General features: G+C 37.4%; 1 protein-coding gene across 1 annotated transcript; it reads left to right on the plus strand.

Annotated features, from left to right (window-relative positions):
- Positions 1–16629: 16629 nt before the first annotated feature.
- Positions 16630–17043, plus strand: LOC110452587 (nuclear apoptosis-inducing factor 1-like). Its single transcript, XM_021501218.1, has one exon. The coding sequence runs from the start codon at positions 16630–16632 to the stop codon at positions 17041–17043; it is 414 nt and encodes a 137-aa protein (XP_021356893.1).
- Positions 17044–20372: the final 3329 nt, after the last annotated feature.

Genomic DNA, 20372 nt, shown 5'->3' on the forward strand with positions numbered 1-20372 from the left:
TTTTGGTCAAACTTTATGCAAATGTCAAGTATGAGTATACTTCGGACATTGTTGTGTTTCAGGGTTCCAAGGTCAAGGCCAAGGTCACTGTTGCTATATATAGAAATTCATCTACTGATTCAATTTAAACACTTAGCAGCTTCATTCAATATGTTATGGAGATGGTAATAACATACAGAAAAAAACACAGGAATATTAAAATCAACTTTAAGTGTAGTACCTTGTGTGTGTGCATGTTTCAGAGTATCAAGATCAAAGGGTTTGTAACTTTTTATAAAACACTGAAACTAATTTCACATGGCAGCGGGGGCATATATGTCTTAAATACATTTTCTAGTTTAAACTTCTCCTTTTTTCTTCAACAAACCTTCATGGTCCAATGAATTTCTCCTGATATTACTGTGTACACCCATTAATGATTTTCACAATAAATACATTTATAATAAATTATCTGTCTAATGATAATTTTTCACTGAAAATATTGTGAATTCTCCTAAAGAGAGCATCTTGTCATATCTGTGTTGTTTACAGCATTCAATTTAATCGGAGATGGATAATCTGTGTTCATAATTCATAAATAAATGAACATTCAAAACAAAATGAGATTCAATACATCATGAAATTACATGCAAAAGTTGGAAAGCAATTTATGAGACTCCTAACATATTTTCATAACTTCAATATTTTTCCTAGGAAAATATCACTAAATTGAAATCATGTACACCTATACTCATACAAAATATATTGGGAGATTATAATGGGTGGATAGTGGTTTGTTCTAATGTTTTTTGGTTAATTGGTTTATAATGACATTATTTGGATTAAATCTGCATTCCAAACCTCTTCAGCATTTTCAATTCTTATTTTTCTTTCATATGCATATGGACTTTACAATAACAGAAATTTAGAACATGAACTACATGCAAATGTTTGACGTTATTATCAGCATGAAATATAATGGCTAAAACTGTATAGAGACGATGTATAGCTGATGCCCTCATATTCCTACTATGCATAACCATGCCATACACAGTGACAATTGTAGCCAGCTTGGACTCGGCGGAAGCAGCATCACCTATTACAAGAACAAACACATACTCCATCATGTTTAATTAAAATCGCAATACAGCCAGCAAGTGCTGGAAATATTCTTTTTACAAATTATGTTGAAATGACATCCAAAACTTCATGATGATAGCTACTTGATATTGTCAAAATAATTTAAATTTAATTTAAATTTGAAAAAAAAAAATATTGATATCGTCCAACATTTTTAAATGATATGGTGAATAAGATTTTGTTAATGCCATTCAAATGATATTTTGTCAACTTTTATTTCTACAAATTTATCAAATAACATAGGGTTCAGACAAAGGCCTCTACAAATAATAGGAATTAGAATACTCCTACATATGTATGTATGTATGTATCATGTGTATATTTAATTTACCATGTACTCACCTGATAGCAATGAAAAGAAATTAGGACAGTTCCTCTTCATCTCCTAAATGATTTCTGCAAACCAGTTTTTTTCCATCAAGTCACCTGGATCCTTATTGAAAAGAAGACTGTGAACAGGTGTACATACACTCTGCAACTGTTTGCTAATCCTTTGACAATATGTTGGACCATTTTCCTGAATGTCATGCAGTATCGATTCAGGTGATGAAAACTGTTCTTGATTCGCAACTTTACCTGAATGCCTTGTTGTGTACTGGTGATCCACACCATTTACTGCAGCTGCACTCTACTCTTCGACACACTTGTACGGGTTTTGCACTCCTCATCTTCTATCCTGATCCGTTTTAGTTTTTCAACTGATCTCCCGATCTGACTCAACACAGATCGCCTAGTTGGACTAATAGATAGTTTTAGTGACTATGGTGGGGTTTTTGCTTGACGCTTTGTAGGACATACATACTTCTTATTTTCTTTTAAATTCCTTACACTTTCTGTGTTAAACTTCAGATACTCTTCACACGTGTTTATACAAGGGTCACAAACATTCATCAAATCAAACACCTCCAAGTCAAGTTCAACACTTAGACAATCTTGAATAATGTCTTTACAGTTTGCATTTACTGCCTTATATTTTAAAAACAGGTAACCTCCGTGTGTCACTGTTACAAAGCATACACTGCTTGAGACACACATACTTCTTGACAGGTGTCACAGCTGCTACGGACGCTGCCATCAGTTAAATGTCACCAACATTTTAGAGTTAAACATACGGTAATACATGGTATACATAATTTAAATTCTTAATTTGAAAATGATGCATACTTGCAGATGTATTTAATTTATAACGAATGATAAATCATGAGTACGTTCTCCAAGCTCTCGAGTGATGACCCGCATGAGAAAGTGTTGCTACGGACGCTGCCACTTATCAGAGAAACAATCTTGAAAGTAGTTCCGTCAATATTGAGGCTCACGTCATACATCCGAGGTTAGATGACCGAATCGGCAGAGAAGTTCCGAGTGCGGTAGAGCTAGGTAGATAACACTGGAAAGAAAAAATAGATAGAGAAGAAAGAAGGGAAAGATAAACAAAAACAAAAAACATCCTAGTGTTGAAATGAGGAATCGGATAAATTCTGGTTTCTTCCATGTCCCTTTCGTAGAAGACATCGAGGAGACATCCCCCCCCCCCATTTTACAGGGACCCCACATTAGTCGCCGCTTACTATTTATGCAGAGGAATACAATATGTATTGCAAGAAGTGGTTCTTAACTGCCCAAAAATCCGATATCAGCTGTATGAAAATTGCATTTTAAATATACTGCACTTTACTTAGTTGCAAGTCATTAGTTTTGGTGATCACGCAAAAATTAAGTCCTATGAAATGGTAGCAACAGGTTACACGGTCACTTTATTTTAGAGGTTTCTGAACGAGTGATGGTTGGTTATTATGTTTGTCTAACACGATTTTGTTAACGATTAAATTATGGAGTGGGAGAAAAGACATCTCACCCATACTTATGTATATCATAACTTTGAAAGAGAACTGATAGAGTCCACATGGTCCCTTTAAACTGACAAACCTAGAGAGTTGACGCTGACATTTAGAGTAGTACTATAGGTTACAGGAAATATATTTGTCCTAAGCGTCTTCAATAACAAACGTGATACGGGACAATCAATTTGCTACATCGACAACTGTGTGTATTACTATTTGTCTTTAATGCTAAATAGTGGTTCCCAAAAACCTCGAGTCTTTATAAAAATTGAAGATTAACTAACTCGAGTTATCACTATTATGGTTTTTCCTATACTGTTCGTATGTTATCTGAAAAACTACATTTCACCCTGGAAAAAAACCATCATGTGTGTTTCCGATGGGGGAAACAATTGCCATGGAGCATTACGTCACAATGAAAATATCGTCGGAAAACTTTGTTAAGTGACGTCATAAATCAAAGATTGACCAACGAAATCACGTCCATTGTGTTACCCTCTAGTGCGTAACCAAAATGTATACCAACTTCTAGCAGGTTTATTCAATGAGTCATGAGAGAGGAAACTTAGTGGTTGTAGGAGCAATATATTTTCCCCGAAATCGTGATTAAAAGCATGCAATCAAACACTGCTACTAGTTTTATATTCTATTCACCATTAAATTGGTTTAGTTGTATAGGATATATCCACGACAACACAAAGTGAAATATCTGACTGTCACAAGCGAAGTCATTAAATGTCACGGAAACAAAGTGGAACCTGATAATGAAACATAAGACATGGATGCCCCGTTCCCGCGCATGATCACTTAAACAAGGTCACAGAGTTCAATGTCAAAATGTAATTCAACATGCTATACTAAAAAGGTTAGTAAGTATGTGAAATTGCATGACCGTAGCTGCAGTAATTAGTCTTTAACCGATATACACGCAAAGGTCCTAACCGAAGCCAAAAAGGTCAATGTCGAAAGTAAAAGTCACAAACACATCATGCAACACCTTCTACATGTACTTCGTGAAAGCATCTGAGTATGTGAAGTCATTTGATCATAATAAAAAGCCAAGTCAATAGGTGCAATGACTGGTTCGCCCCTTGTCAGTATAATACGACCGGTTGGAGTGTCCTGCATCAGTTCCGCGCTATCACAAGGAGACAAACACGTATCGCAGGCTCTCAAACTACACACGCATACACTACACGCATGCATCTTGCACATAGGGGATGCCGTCCTTTAAAGACCATAGCTGTTGATAGGACGTTAAACAATACTAAACCAAACCAAACCAAGGTGTAAAAGCATGTTTAGTCACTTAACCCAGTACACAGTACTTAGTCTATGACTGACGCAACCATTTACCAGTCGGACGTACGTACGGACTAATGCAATACTTTATATGTCCCGCACAACTTTGTGGCGGTACATATAGATACTTTAACCTTTAAATAAGAATAGGAACACCATGTACAACGCTGCAAAAATAGCTATGTTGTAAATATTCATCACCCCCTCCCGGCTGTGGGTGTTATTTATCTTCTAATGCGTGTTGTTGGCAGAGAAGATGTATGTGCATGTTGAATATAAAACGCTAACAACCGTAATAAAACAGGTCTATATCGATAATTGCAGCGCCATTAGGTCGTTTTCGATCATTTTCTATACATTAAATGCGAGAATTTAATCTTATTGGATTTGAAAATGGCTTTTGTTAGTTTTTAGTTCCTATCAAGGAAGGAAAAATAAATGATTTGTTGGTTTTTATTTTCAACACTATAATTATCCTGACACAATGAAACTTGATAATGTCACCAAGTCTGCGGCACAGAAGAACATATTCTAAAATATTTTGATTATACAAACCGTATAGCTACAAAAAAAATCAAAGTGTTAGACGTGATTTGGTTTGGTTTTATTTTGTTTAACGTCCTTTTAACAGCTAAGATCATTTAAGGACGTGCATTCATGTGTTGAATGTATTCATGGCTACTGTGTATGTGTGATGAGGTTACACCAATAGTAAAATACATTTTGTGCAAGCTATTGCCTTGCATGGTGACTTGGAGTAAAACCTTGTAAGTCAGTAGATGTTTGCATTAGAATTGCCATTCACGCAAAATGTCTGTATAGTTTCATGCCTAACATCCCTTCAAAAGAGGTGTGTCCCTATGTGTGTAATATATGCTTGTGTTTGAGGTGGAATTAAAGTGAATATGCCTTCTTGCGATAGCGCGGATGTCGACTTCAGAATGTCACAACCCTGCAGAACAGGTATTATAATAGAATATACCTGCTGACTGACTAAGAGTGTAACGTTGCAGAAAGCTCCGTAGCCGATTCTCTTTTCAATGAACATGTAACACAGCTTATGAATCTGCTGCAGATCTGGTAGGGGGTTCCTAACATAACGTTAACACTATACAACACATATTAACACAGCAAGTAGCATTATCAGTAGATGCACATATAACAAATAATATTAATTTGGTTTTATGGTCACAGCTCTATTGAATGGATATGGCGGTCGGTCTGCCAATAGACCATAATGGCACGCCATCAATAAATTTCAATTTCAATCAACAATTTAATTGATCGAGTCTGGAAAACAGTTATCAACCAATTAGGCAATATAATTCAAATAAATTAATCAGCTGATCCTGGGAAACAGATTTCAGCAGACTACAAATCAATCAGATGACAATAATGATCAGTTGATACTGGGAAACAGATATCAACTGATTCACATCAATATAAATCAATCACTATAAATCAATAACTCAATAATCAATGAATGAACAAGTCCCATAAGTTTATCAAAGCTTGTACCGCGAAATCTGCCATATGAATAATGTCCAATTATTGCTGTGAATCAGTCATAGAAAAGGTTCAGGAGTTGCGACAATCCTGCCTTCTGACACCACTGCTGGAACAAGAAGAAAAACAACGGCAGAACAATGATCCTAAAGGGGGGATAATGGAACGGTGAGGAAATAAAGCATTTAAGCTAGTTAATCTTTGATAAACTTGGCCTGATTTCACTCCGACGGCTCTCTTCCAAATTGGTTTTCATTGAACAAGGGAGATAACCCCTTATAACTTCCGCCAAGTAGGCTTCAGGTTGCACGACACCAATTCAGCATGCGCCCTCTGATAACGGCACTATATGGTGTATTGTCATAAGCGCTATTATCAGTAGATGCACATATATCAAAAAATCTTAATTTGTATTTATGGTCACAGCTTTATTGAATAGATATGGCGGTCGGTCTGCCAATAGACCATAAAGGCACGCCATCAATAAATTTCAATTTCAATCAACAATTTAATTAATCGAGTCTGGAAAACAGTTATCAACCAATTAGGCATTATAATTCAAATAAATTAATCAGCTGATCCTGGGAAACAGATTTCAGCTGACTACAAATCAATCAGATGACAATAATAATCAGTTGATACTCGGAAACAAATATCAACTGATTCATATCAATATAAATCAATCACTATAAATCAATAACTCAATAATCAATGAATGAACAAGTCCCATAAGTTTATCAAAGCTTGTACCGCGAAATCTGCCATATGAATAATGTCCACTTATTGCTGTGAATCAGTCATAGAAAAGGTTCAGGAGTTGCGACAATCCTGCCTTCTGACACCACTGCTGGAACAAGAAGAAAAACAACGGCAGAACAATGATCCTAAAGGGGGGATAATGGAACGGTGAGGAAATAAAGCATTTAAGCTAGTTAATCTTTGATAAACTTGGCCTGATTTCACTCCGACGGCTCTCTTCCAAATTGGTTTTCATTGAACAAGGGAGATAACCCCTTATAACTTCCGCCAAGTAGGCTTCAGGTTGCACGACACCAATTCAGCATGCGCCCTCTGATAACGGCACTATATGGTGTATTGTCATAAGCGCTATTATCAGTAGATGCACATATATCAAAAAATCTTAATTTGTATTTATGGTCACAGCTTTATTGAATAGATATGGCGGTCGGTCTGCCAATAGACCATAATGGCACACCATCAATAAATGTCAATTTGAATCAACAATTTAATTGATTGATTCTGGGAAACAGTTCTCAACGAATTAAGCAATATAATTCAAATCAATTAATCAGCTGATCCTGGGAAACAGATTTCAGCTGACTACAAATCAATCAGATGACAATAATAATCAGTTGATACTCGGAAACAAATATCAACTGATTCACATCAATATAAATCAATCACTATAAATCAATAACTCAATAATCAATGAATGAACAAGTCCGATGAGTTTATGAGAGTGTAGCGCGAAATCTATCATATGAACGAGTTACCAACATGATACTCGTTCACCGCCAAACGAAGACAGAAGAGGAGGCGACACATTACACGGTACAAAGCTGTGACCAAATTCCAACATGTTGCCATTGTCCTATGTTACTTATTATGCAAGTGTTGTCTATTAGCTGTTTGGGAAGAACCTGTTACGTGTTGTTTTAAATTTTTCTAAGGCACCTTGTTAAGTGTTGAAAATTTATCATTTCCAAGGGGTGACGAAGTGTGTCCCGTCTTCATAAAGAAATAGTCATCTAATTTCAAATCAGGAAAATGTACCACAGCATGTTGTATCATATGTCCAGAGATTGCACTGTTCAATCTCTTTATTCCTTTTTCCAGTGCAGATTGAATGTTGGCTACCCTCCAAGTCCTTCGTACCAGAATATGCCACCAGACCAATAATGTCCCTGGGAACTCTGCCATCAGAAAAGCTAATAAATGTTTTAATCTTATTCTAATGTGTCCAACCCCAGTGTTACTTATGCCATTACCCGTGTTACCTATGCCATTACCCCCACAGTGTATGACAAGAATTGGCAGTTGGTCAGTTTCAAATTTCCTCAAGTGCCTAATTTTACTTTTTACATCAGAAATGACCATACCTCCATTGAACTGCCACCACAGAGTTAATCCAATGCGAGACAGCCCAAGGTGTACCCAGCCTGGGCAAACACGACTGTGGACAAAGGCGTGTTTGATGATAGATGACCCAAGAATCCAGACCTTCCCTGTAGTGCCTACAAATCTGAAAACGTTTATTAGCGTTTGACAACTAATTGTTAGGTTGGGATTCTTATGTACCTATTGTAGGCATTGGATTTCCACCTACCAAATTCCATAATATCTTCAGGAGACATATTACATAGGGAGGCAGATGTAGTTGCACATATTCTAAATAAATAGGATTTGTAAAATCTGCTGTTACAGCTCAGAATAGTGCATGCTTTTGAAAGGACTCCCTCTAGTAGTTTTTTGATAATAAACTGTTGGGTAGGGTCACCATGACCTTTTATCTTTTATCTTGAATTAAAACTCAAACCAGCAAGATAAGTTGTAATTGTGGAGTATGAGTAGCCTTTTTGAGACATATAAGCAATATAACGCATAACTTGTTATGATACATCTAGAGAATATTCCTCCTGAAACTGTCGGAAACTTTTTAGAGCCATTGCATAGGACCCACTTTTGTTTTTTGAAACAGATAATTCAATTAATTGGTTGACTTCTCTGTCAACAGTGTTGAGAAGAACCCCTCCGGTATCTTTGCTGGCTCCTGGTTTGCCCAAGGCCGTATTTCTCGAAATCTTGTGAGCTGACAACGAGACAATGCATCAGCAGCTGTGTTACGCACCCCATATACATGTGTGGCCTTAAGGTAATAGGATTGTGTCACCATATCTCAGTAGAATTTCTTCAAATTTTGTAGTTATATTGCTTTGAGGTAAAGAACATTTTCTGCCACAAAAAATATAGGTTGTCAGAATGTTAAGGATTATAAATGGAAATTTATGTAAAAAGGAGTGACTTTTGAAAAAACATTCTTTTGCAAAATAATGTCAATAAAAATGATACTGCCATAGATAAGTATTGCATTAATGTATACCAATTTAAAAAATGCTGAATTTATATCAAATGAATTATCTATAAAGGATTAGAAAATTGACATTTTATAATAAAACCACATACACATAGTAATTGCAGGTTAGGTTTTTCTTTTCTTGAAACACTTCACAGTAGTGAAATAGGGAGCCGGTTTCCTTTAGTACAGAAAAATGTACACATGTGGCTCATTGATTAAAAAAAACCTGAATTAATTCCTGGATTGCTTTGAAATACTTTAAATTGAGAGAACACACTGTTCTGTCGATAATAAACATATAATATTCATCAGTTTTATATTAAACATTACAATATGCGAAAGTTGTGATAATGTCTCCCTACATTGGATTTTCAACTAGGGATGTACTTCCTTTTTCCGTTTATCAATACACTCCTATGACCTTAAATTGAATGCTATTGTGCATGCGGTGAACTAATAGCGGCGACTTGAATGTTTTCTTATTCAGGATTGTAACTAAACTAATATTGTCTTTGTGGAAATTGATTGTCTTAGACCTGAACTCTGATGACCAAGTTTGGACTGCCAATATAATAGGTACCAATTCCAGAAAGGTTATAACTCTAATGATAAACTTCTGCTGCCAGTCTCTTTGCCATTTGAATACAATATCAGTGTATATATCCAAATCTACATTACTACTCCAGAAATTTTCTGGAAATAACACTTGCCATTGAATTTATTTAACAATAGATCATTTCTAGGTCAGCTCTAATTTCTGTAGATATTCTTACTCTATGGTAGTTTTTTATGCCTGACATTACGTCAAAAACCCGAATAAAAGCTCTAGCTATTGGTATGGAATTAGCATAAAATGACATTATCCCAGCCAAACATTGTAGTTCCTGTAATTCCACTTTTTTACCCTCACCTAAAACCTTCCTAATCGCTGTCCTTAGAACCAAGACTTTCTCCTGCGGGACCATAAAAATCATTTCCATTGTGTCAATTTCAAAACCTAAGAATATCAAAGTTGTAGTTGGACCCTCAGATTTCTCCTCATCAACAGGTACACCAATCTCTTGACAAGTTTCCTGAAAAATGGACATAAGCCTAGCACATGTATCTGTTTTGTCCTTTCCTGCAAATATGAAGTCATCTAGATATTGATCTAAACTTTGTTCCATCCAATCGATGAAAGATGAAAACTTCTCAAATAAACTACACGACACCGAACAATAATTTGTCCATTAAGTACTTGCCTTGAAATTTAAAACCTAACAATGGAAGGCAGCTGGATGGATAGGAATGAGACGAAAGGCAGACTTACTTGATATCAATTTTCCCCGAAAAAGCACCCTTGCCTAAATCGGCTATCATCTTGACCACTTCATCAAATGACGAGAATTGCACTGAAACCATATTGGGGTCAATATTACTATTTACACTATTCCCTAATGGCCATGAAAGTTGTGTTATTAGCCGCCACTTCCCATCCGTTTTGGGAACTATTCCTATGGGGAGCCATGGGTGTTTCATTAAAAGGACTTACCACTCTACCTAGTTCTACATCTTGCATAATCTTTTGAGATGTCTGCACTGAAAATACGGTCGCCGATTTCAAATTTTTCGATTTCCTCGGTATCCTTGAGCCAAGATAATGAAAATTAAAGCCATTCTTAAACCCTTGCAGAAGATGCCTCCCAACAGACGCATTCGGGTATTTAGCAACCCATTGACTAAGAGCTGGAATTTTTGTTGTGGTTTTTCCCATTGTCCACAAACCCTGTTGCTTATTTTGTTTTGGGGTGTATGCATTCGAAAGGAATAGGGATTGTAATGTTTGCCTTAAATCAATTTAAACTGGCATGGCCCCCATTACACCTCATGCATTTATGAGAGTAGGTACACTGTGAGCGGACACAACTGCCCTTATAATTGAAATTAAAGCATTTTGGGGGATTCAGATTCAGTGTCTGGGGCAAGGCCCGCCTCTGTGGCGGCATGTATAATAAGTACAATTCGTTATCAATAAACCCCATGATTCGTGGGGTTTATGTGACTTTCTAAGCCTATATTGTTCATCATATTTCAAACAGTCTGTATCACCACATCCTTGTGCCCCTAGGCGAACAATCTGCATTTATTTCAGCAGCTCATGCAATTGCTCAAGATGAACAGATGTATAGGTACTTAAGTTTATGATAAATGCATCTGTCCAGTTACTGATATCCGAAATGTTGGGGATTGTGTTTTGGGTTTAATTACAAACTCCCCATGAACCAAAGATATTCTGTTGGCATGATCAGATTCCCCCATGGAGTTGAACAACAAGAGTGCAAGCTCAATATAATCACCATTGGTGATTTTTTGCTTTACATTATAATAATAATATACAGCATTTATATAGCGCCCTATATAATTTGTAAAATTACTCTAAGGCGCTTTACAACATATGGATAATAGTAATGGTTATAAGTGTGAAAACAAACAACAAAGGCTTGCAATCACTTTCAAACATTTAACAAGCAATGTGCACATAATTGAAGAAATAAAAGTGTGGTATTTACATGACGTCTTTGCGAAGATTATAAAATGCAGACGTGAAGAGGTGAGTTTTTATGTCCCTCTTGAACTTGGCCAGGGTATTCGACTTCCTAATAGTAGATGGTAAGCTATTCCACAACGTAGCCGAAACTCTCCCAAAGCATCTGTTTCCGTAGGTCACAGTACGAGATTTTGGGACACACAACAAAGATTCTGACTCCGACCGCAGTGATCTTGACGGCTGATACAGGGTAACAAGTTCCTGTAGGTACTGAGGAGCTGTTCCATTCAGTGCCTTGTATGTGTATACCAGAATTTTGTACTGCGACCTGTATCGTACAGGTAACCAGTGCAACGAATAAAGCGCAGGTGTGATGTGCTCTCTCTTTCGAGTACGAGTAACTAGCCGTGCTGCAGTGTTCTGAACCCTCTGCAGACGACTAGTTAGTTTGTCAGATATACCACAGAGCAGGGCGTTACCATAATCCAACCGAGAGGTAACAAGTGAATGCACCAAAATCTTGCATGCATCTGCAGTTAGAAACTGCCGAATACAGCCGATGTTCCTGATCTGGTAGTAACAGGATTTGGCAATAGCGTTCACTTGTTTCTCCATGTTCAGAGAACTGTCAAAGTATACCCCTAGGTTTTTAACAGCTGGAACAGTCTCAATAGTTCTGGCACCAACCTTGAGCTGGAGAGCCATTGTTTGCTGACACTGTGGGGAAAAGACGATTAGTTCCGTCTTTTCCTGATTAAGTTTAAGCATGTTGGCGTTCATCCAGATACTGATATATGTCAGACAAGCTTCCAGACTTTCTGAGACTGTATTCCAACTGTCCTGTGGTTTTATGACCATGTAAATTTGTGTGTCATCAGCATAGCAATGATAGCGAAGGCTATGGCGACGACAAATATCTCCAATCGGTTTGGAGTACATACAATATTTTCGTGGTCCTAACAACTACCCTTGAGGAACCCCGCAATCTAGTACTTTGTCATTAGCTGCTACATGCAGGCCTAAATTGCCATTCATACTTGTAATACGGGTTGGTATTGACATACCCAGTTGAGATTCTGACGCTTCCCGTACTGGCTGTGGCTGACCCGACCCCGACTATGGTTGCTCCGGTCGACGACCGACTGCACTCTTCCTTTTTTGAGGTCTATACATGCTCACTGTTTTGTTATTGTAAACAAAAGAATCGTTAATATTGTCGTTTAGCGTATACATTTCTTTGTTGAATAGTATTAACATAAAGTTATTTACCAAGTGTCGTGTTATGTATCACATTTCCATAAATATCCTTGCAATGACCTATTGTGCATAAGACAACTCGACTCAAAGTAAAACGTGGGGGCGAGTCAGCCAATTGCTTCATGATCATAAACAGAAACGTTGCAACAAAATATGTGTTAAAGTTGAATTGAATTTCAAATGTTCTTTTGTCAACTAATGCACTTCTATGCATTGCAAAAAATAATTCTGACTATCATCAACGGTCTCATTTGTATATATCGGGATACCGACAAAAATGGTCGACCACGCCATTGCATGTATGTGTTCATGTATGTGCCTATAATCCTATGCCATCGGATGGTAAATATTATTCAAAAATTAAGTATTTAGATTGAAAACATCATCATATATCACTGAATCATATCGCATCGAATTATTGAAGATATAAAGCATTTAAGCTAGTAAATCTTTGATAAACTTAGGCTGATTTCACTCCGACGGCTCTCTTCCAAATTTGTTTCCATTGAACAAGGGAGATAACCCCTTATAACTTCCCCCAAGTTGGCTTCAGGTTGCACAACACCAATTCAGCATGCGTCCTCTGATAACGGCATTATATTGTGTATTGCCATAAGTGCTATTATATCGCTTTTTACGCAGATTATTTCTATTTATGTAAGAATTGTACTTGCTGCCCCCATTGCATGATCGTAAAAGGCGACACTAAATTTGGGATCTTATCTTTTCTCTTCTTTCTAAACAACTTTCGCCTTCCTAATGTCTCCATTGACATTGCCTCACTTTTGGCCTTTAGTGGAGCATTCGTCCCTGTGAGGAATGCATTGGGTTCTGTCCCCTGGCCGAGTCTCTAAAAATGGTAGTTTCTATTTCTGCTATAGCGCTCAGCAATTTGGGAGTGGGACGACTAGTTCGCCCGTTGTCAGTATAATATGACCGGATGAGGTACCCTGCTGGATGTCTTCCGCAGTTTGCTTCAGTGAGCTAGCTCTATAAAGTCGACATCAGTTTTGCGCTATCACATGAGGATAGACACAAACATATCGCAGCCTCCCAAAACATAAGCATACACAACACGCATGCATCTCGCACACAGGGGAGGCCGTCCTCAAATGACCATAGCTGTTGATAGACGTTAAACGATACAAACAAAACAAACCAAATATGGCAATTTTAACAGTTTTGTCATTAAGAATTATAAAAGAAACAGAAAAACAACCAAACAAAACATCAGTTCCTAGAAAGCAATGTCTGAAAGTCGTGTCGACAAGTGATCTAGCACGATTCACAAAAAGAACAATTTGGACTATAGGTCAATTCTACCGGCATACATGCTTGAAGGTTTTGTCAAAAAAATGCTCTATGCCAGCAATGAAACATTGAAAACCATCTTAAATTTGGAGTTCTTCCGCACTGAAATAACATGCCGAAGGCACCCAGCGCAGTATTACACTCGGTCATATTTTACTGAGAACAGGTAATGTGATTACTGGAACAGCTACCTTTCTCGGTAGGTGCCGGTCTGAGGACATATCCTATTGCCTTCCACACTTGGTTACATATGCAAGACCACACACTTGTGTTTTTCTAACGAATCAGAAAGCACGAGTTTATTGCGCGGACGAATATATTCACGATATCACATACCTTCCGTATTTGGTACAGATTGATACATAGATTTTATAAATAGGCAAAATCACCTATTTGATATATGTGTTGAGCTGACTAGTCGGATCGCCTGAGTTTCTTGTCGACGTCCCATCACTCGTGAATATATTCGTCCGCGCAATAAACTAGTGCTTTCTGATTCGTTAGAAAAACGCAAGTGTGTGGTCTTGATTTTATCACATACCTTCCGTACTTGGTAGAGATCGATACAAAGATTATATAAATAGGCAAAATCACCCATATGTGTTGATCTGACTAGTCGGATCGCCCGAGTTTCTTGTCGACGTCCCCTAATCAGCAGGCCATAATCACTTGACAGCTCCAGTTATAAACAGCATTCTTTGTGCTGATAGAAACATTCCCTTCTGTTTCAAATTTAGCATTTAAGAGGAGAAAACAATACTGGTTAAGAAAAAGAGAAAAAAAACCCCAATAACATTTGTAGTGTAAAACTTGTTAAAAGTCTGCCGTGTTCAAATTATCCGTACTGTCCGGCCAATTATTCGATATTTAATATACATTCCAATCAAATATTGTTGACTTTTAAGCAGCAGTGTTGATATAGACTGTCGTATTTAAGTATTGTTAAAATGAAGAAAAAAAAGCATATGCATAATATACTATTTAGATTAAAGTAATATTTCCATTGCATCAAACAAAATCTCCCAACTAAGTCGCGACGTCACATCACGTGCAGATGTCATTCACACAAAAAACTGTCAACTGTTCACAGAGACATGTCACACAGTATCGTCATCATCTGAGTCAGTAATTGGTTCGATTAGGTATTTCCTCGGAGGTGAAGTAACGTGAGAGGAAGTTGATCGGAACGATATTGGAAATGAAATGTTAAATGTGCCGCCAGTAACATTCGCTCCAGAAAACGTGGCAAAATTTTGACACTATCCAGATGACCTCTGCATCGTTGAGGTTTGAACAGGTGCGACCACATTTCCATTTCTGGAATGTCCTACTTCACAACGAGAGTGTTGATGATGCAGGTTTTGAAGACAGATGTTTTTGGGACATTGTGTAAGAGTTCGCACATTTCACGCTGTGGATCCATAGACGCCACTGCATAATCGTTTACACCGTTTACATTTTTGTGGCTAATCAACTGCATGATCGTCGTCGGGGCAAAGCCAGAATGTAAATGTTTTGTGCATAGAGTTTTTGTCGGAGGGATTGGTTGGTCTTTTCTTCCAACAAGGCCAGCATTGTTTGCCATTGTTTTGAACATCATAGAAAGGTTTTTTCCCCAACTGGCTGATTTTTAAACCTCTTTTTACCATTCTCGTTGTGGTTAACAGCAAGATAAAAAGGATATTCGGCAGTGTGCATTGGAAGTGGTCTGTGTTTGCGTAAAGTTTATACGATTCAATCGGACACCTGGATAAATTTTCCGGATTTGCGAAAAGTTTCGGATTAAACGATCTTTGGTGAGTAGAGTTTTCCCCCACGAGTTTTGGTCGACCTTTCTTTAAATTCCAAATATTCTTGGCACTTTTCACTTTTCACCGGCTCGGCCCTGTTTAGTTTGTTTTCTAACCCCCGCGGTTGTTCTTTCCTGCGTGATTGAAGCACCTGACTGCTCGTACTGAACAAATCGGATGTCATGATATTGTATGGTTACTTTATTTCGCGTAAATGACGGTCAATTCCGCGATGCAAGCTTGTCAAAGTGTCGGGGGTTCGTAATGAGCAAATAAAAGAAACCCTCCTATGTAAGTGTCCATTTCAAATGGCAAAATATCGCCCAATGGCCTGACGTCGAAGCGTGGGGCTTGTGCGATCCAATCAACAAATTTCCTGATGCAGCCTTCAGTTATACGAACAGTGTTGGGTTGTTTTTTTTACTCATTATGTAATCTCTTAAACCGGAGATTCCAGACGTGAATGTTCTCCCGGGAGACATTTCAACATCAGATTCCAAAGTTGGAATTGTTGATTGGGGGACAAGTATGGGGAGCAGAAACAGGGGCCTGTAACTAGAAAACCACCTTAACACTAAGGGTAAGGGATGGATATAAGGGGACCTTACGAAAAACATAAGGGTGTAACTCGGAAGTCCCTCAACGAAAGAGTAACTTTCCCTTTGGTGACTTTTGACATCTCGTAACATTCCCTTACGACAGCATTTTGCGAGAATGAAAAGGGAAAAATTTTCGGAGTCCGAGTATTGGTTTCTTTTCTATATTGCATTTTAACTTACCTGAGTCATCTGTGCGATTTTGATCGTACGGAATTCCTCTAAGCTTTTAACTGATTACATTTCATCGTGATGCTGAATACAAAAACAAAAACACTAGATCATGGCTTCCAAGCGAACAAGAAAACCGAACTTCTCGGTTACTGAACTTTCAGCTTTAGTAGAAGGTGTGATGAACAGTAGAGAAATAATATTAGGTAAATTCTCTGACACAGTATCCAATGAGAAAAAAAAGAGAGAATGGGTTATTATAACCAAAGCAGTGAATGCAGTAAGCAGCAATGTAAGAACAACAGACGATGTCAGGAAGAAGTGGCAAGATTGGGCAAGTGTTGTTAAAGGGAAAGAAGCTAAACTGAAGAGAGAAAGAGCCAAAACAGGTGGTGGAACAATTGACGGAAATGAACTGAGTGAACTTGAGCAGAAAGTGATCGAGGTGTTAGGAGTAACAGCAGTCCACGGCATCAGTGGCGACATCACTGACACATTCGATGTACAGAGGTTGGTAAAATGTTGAAAACATATATATATACAAGAATATTCTAATACTACCATCAGAGCAAATGACGGTATACCCATAATAAACAATGACGTCAGCTATATGGTTAGAGAACAATTAAACATCAATGTAATTGGTATCAATTAGATAACTGAAAAACAAGTAAGCTATACGTAAAAGGGAGCATATTCGAACCGAAATGTACCCAAAAACTGGTAGCTTTTTGTGCACATGTACTCCTTTCATGTTTAAAAATCATTCCCTGTTATCTGAAATTTACATGTATACTGCCTTGGACAAAACTACACATGACGTCAAGCTCATGATATCATACAGTAGCTCTCGACGACAAACGGATGTCGTCGGATGGTAACATAGGCAGAATATGAATATTCGCTTTAATGATACCAATATCCACGTTAGATTACATGCGTTTGTAGTTATAGATAAAGTTATAGAAATGAAACACCTAGTATATATTAGTCTGTATAAAAAAAAAAATACAGGCTAGGTCTACTGACGGACAGTATAAAAATAAAACGTGCAAATTGCTGGTCACTGTAAACATATAATTGTGACGTCAAGAATAAATTACGTCATGCAATTTATATTACGTCATCTAGAGTCTTTGTAGCGAAACAATATTGAAAATACTTTGCTAGCGTGCTTCTCGAATTATATTATAAATAGAATCTTACATTCGTGTTCATGTAATATGAATTTCATGAACACAGGTTTTAGGTCCTTAATATACAAGGTATTTTATTTCTATCACTGAGTTTATTTTACAAATGCTTGTTGATAGGACAATAAGGAGAAAGAAAAATGTATGGTCATGATTAAAAAGTCTCAGTTTGTAAAACTGTATTTTTAACTATACAATAATTAACAAAAAAAAACTAGTGTTAGTTTCCATGAACAAGTGAACATTCGATCAATCACTCTTCTTTATTTTTAGACATCAACAAATTGATTGTAACCATACAGATTCAAGAGCACCGACAAACACTGACGAAGAAATTAACCCAACAGAGGATGACAATACTGCGAACTTGGGTTCAACTTTGGTGTCAGTAACCATGGTCGCAAGCCGTAACCACTGTCACCCAACAGCCACCCTCCATTTATTTCCTTTGCTTCAAATGCAGCACAGAGACCACAGCTAGTCCATATAAAAGAGTCATGTGTTGCTCCTGGCCATTTTGCGACTATATTGAGAAATTTCAATTTAGCATCGCACACTCCTTGGATGTTCATAGCATGGTATCCTTTTCGGCAAACATAGTGGTATTCATCAATGGAAGGTGTTTCAATAGGTATCAAAGTGCCGTCTACAGCCCCCAAAACACTTGGAAATCCACGGATGTTGTAAAATTCTCGTTTAACACTAAGTTGTGTTTGTATATCTGTGGGAAATGTTATATATTTGTCCAAATGCCGAGTAATCAAACCAGTAATGTTTTTAACTGCTCGAGATACTGTCATTTTACATACTCCATGCGCTTCACCAATGACAGACATGTACTGCCACTGGCGAAATATCTCAAAGCAGTGACACTGGAAGAGACATGCTTCTTCGTGTAGGCCTTTCGAGTTCCTCTTCAAAAGTATCACACAACTCATAAAATGTTCGTCTGTCTAAGCGGTAGTCTGCAATAACTGCATCATCGCTCAGATAATCCAAGGGATTTCTTCTGTCTCGAAACAAACGTCTTGGAACGTCCTGATTGCGATTAAGAAGCAGAAAAATCGCCATGTTATTTACTCATAAGGTAGCCTAGTTCTCTTAGATTAAGGGTACTGACGAGTGCTAAAGTGTGCTTCTAGTTACAGAAAACCGCCCCTTAAAAATGCTTAAGATGATCGTTGTATACTCTTTAGACTTACGAGGACATCGAGTTACCCACTTAGTCAAGACTATCGTAAGATTTGTTTACGTCAACGATAAGGGGAAAAGCACAGTTATTCGTATCTTTTTACTGTTATACCCTTAACGGTATACATAAGGTTACTTCTAGTTACACCTTAGCACACAAAGGTATTCTTAAGGTAATCTTAAATCTTAAGGGGGCTTCTAGATACAGGCCTCAGAAGTTTGTAAAGGCTGTTGTGGGGGGGGGGGGGAATCAATTTTCTGCTGCATTTACAAACCCATCCGCGTCGTCCACTGCATCCACTATCAGATCATGTAGAATTTCAAAATTCACATCGGAATGTTCCATGTTTTAAACTATTGGAAAGACCTTGTCAAATCAGACTGTAACATTGGCAGAAGACAGAACGGAGGAAAATATTAATTTTGATAAAGTCGATATATTTTTATTTATATTTAAATGAAGAACATTTTTTGTCAAACATTTTTATATTACATAGGTTCCTAACTAATGCCAATAGTGAGGTATTGCCAGGTAAGGCGCTAGGAAACAAAACGATTGTTAGGAAGATTAGATTTTATGGTTGATCAGCAAATTTTCCCAACGCTTCTTTTAAATGAAAAATGAAATAAAAGAAAGGTGGTCGGTCATTGCGTAATATATTCTGAACTAAAAATTGTCATCCATCACATAAAGTATTAAAGTATGAAGTTTTCCGGTCAAGTCGACAAAACGTACAATATCGATACTAGGGCATCTACAAAAGGATGTCTGTTGATTCAGTATTCAAACGACGGTTGAAGCGTGTGAAAAATCAAACAAAAGATGACGAGCCGTATCTATAAGTCACTTCTTCTTTGTCAGTGATGTTAATTAGCTATCTCACACAAAAATAGTTCTTTCGGACACACTGTAGGCAATGCGTCGGTCACATAATTACCTTTATCAAACGCATTGTGTCGCTGATTTGTCAATTCCCAAATGATACTGACTATTGCGTGTTTTCCCGACAGACAGACAGACAGTAAATGATGAGAGTGTTTATCTGACCCAGTGATGTTTCGCAGGCGATCACACCGTCTGGAAGACCCGATATTCTATCTTAACCTATTAGCGCTATTGATGTGCGTGCCTTCAGGCATAGATAAAAAGGATTACGAAAAGGAAATGAGCGGCTACTTTTCGACTCATATGAAATATAAACGTCTTTTAATGATTGTGTATCACTGCAAAATATCTATAAAGTTGCATAATCTATCTTAATTTACTGCACAAAGGGAGTATGAATAAGTGAGTGCTTAATATATTTATTGATTATCTTGTGTTCCCGCAACAACTAGGTTCATTTCATTTTCTAATGACATGCAAGTACTATGTTAAAGTGCAACCACATCAAAATCAAGCTGATCATCAGGTTTGCCGAGCTGAGCGTACTATTAACCACTTAAGTCTTATAAGAACGTACTTCCAAAA

This window comes from Mizuhopecten yessoensis, unplaced genomic scaffold (assembly GCF_002113885.1).
Source record: "Mizuhopecten yessoensis strain PY_sf001 unplaced genomic scaffold, ASM211388v2 scaffold6759, whole genome shotgun sequence".
Taxonomy (NCBI): domain Eukaryota; kingdom Metazoa; phylum Mollusca; class Bivalvia; order Pectinida; family Pectinidae; genus Mizuhopecten; species Mizuhopecten yessoensis.

Bases quoted from the DNA above. Each gene is read 5' to 3' on its own strand.
- LOC110452587 (XM_021501218.1), top strand. From the start codon at position 16,630: ATGGCTTCCAAGCGAACAAGAAAACCGAACTTCTCGGTTACTGAACTT.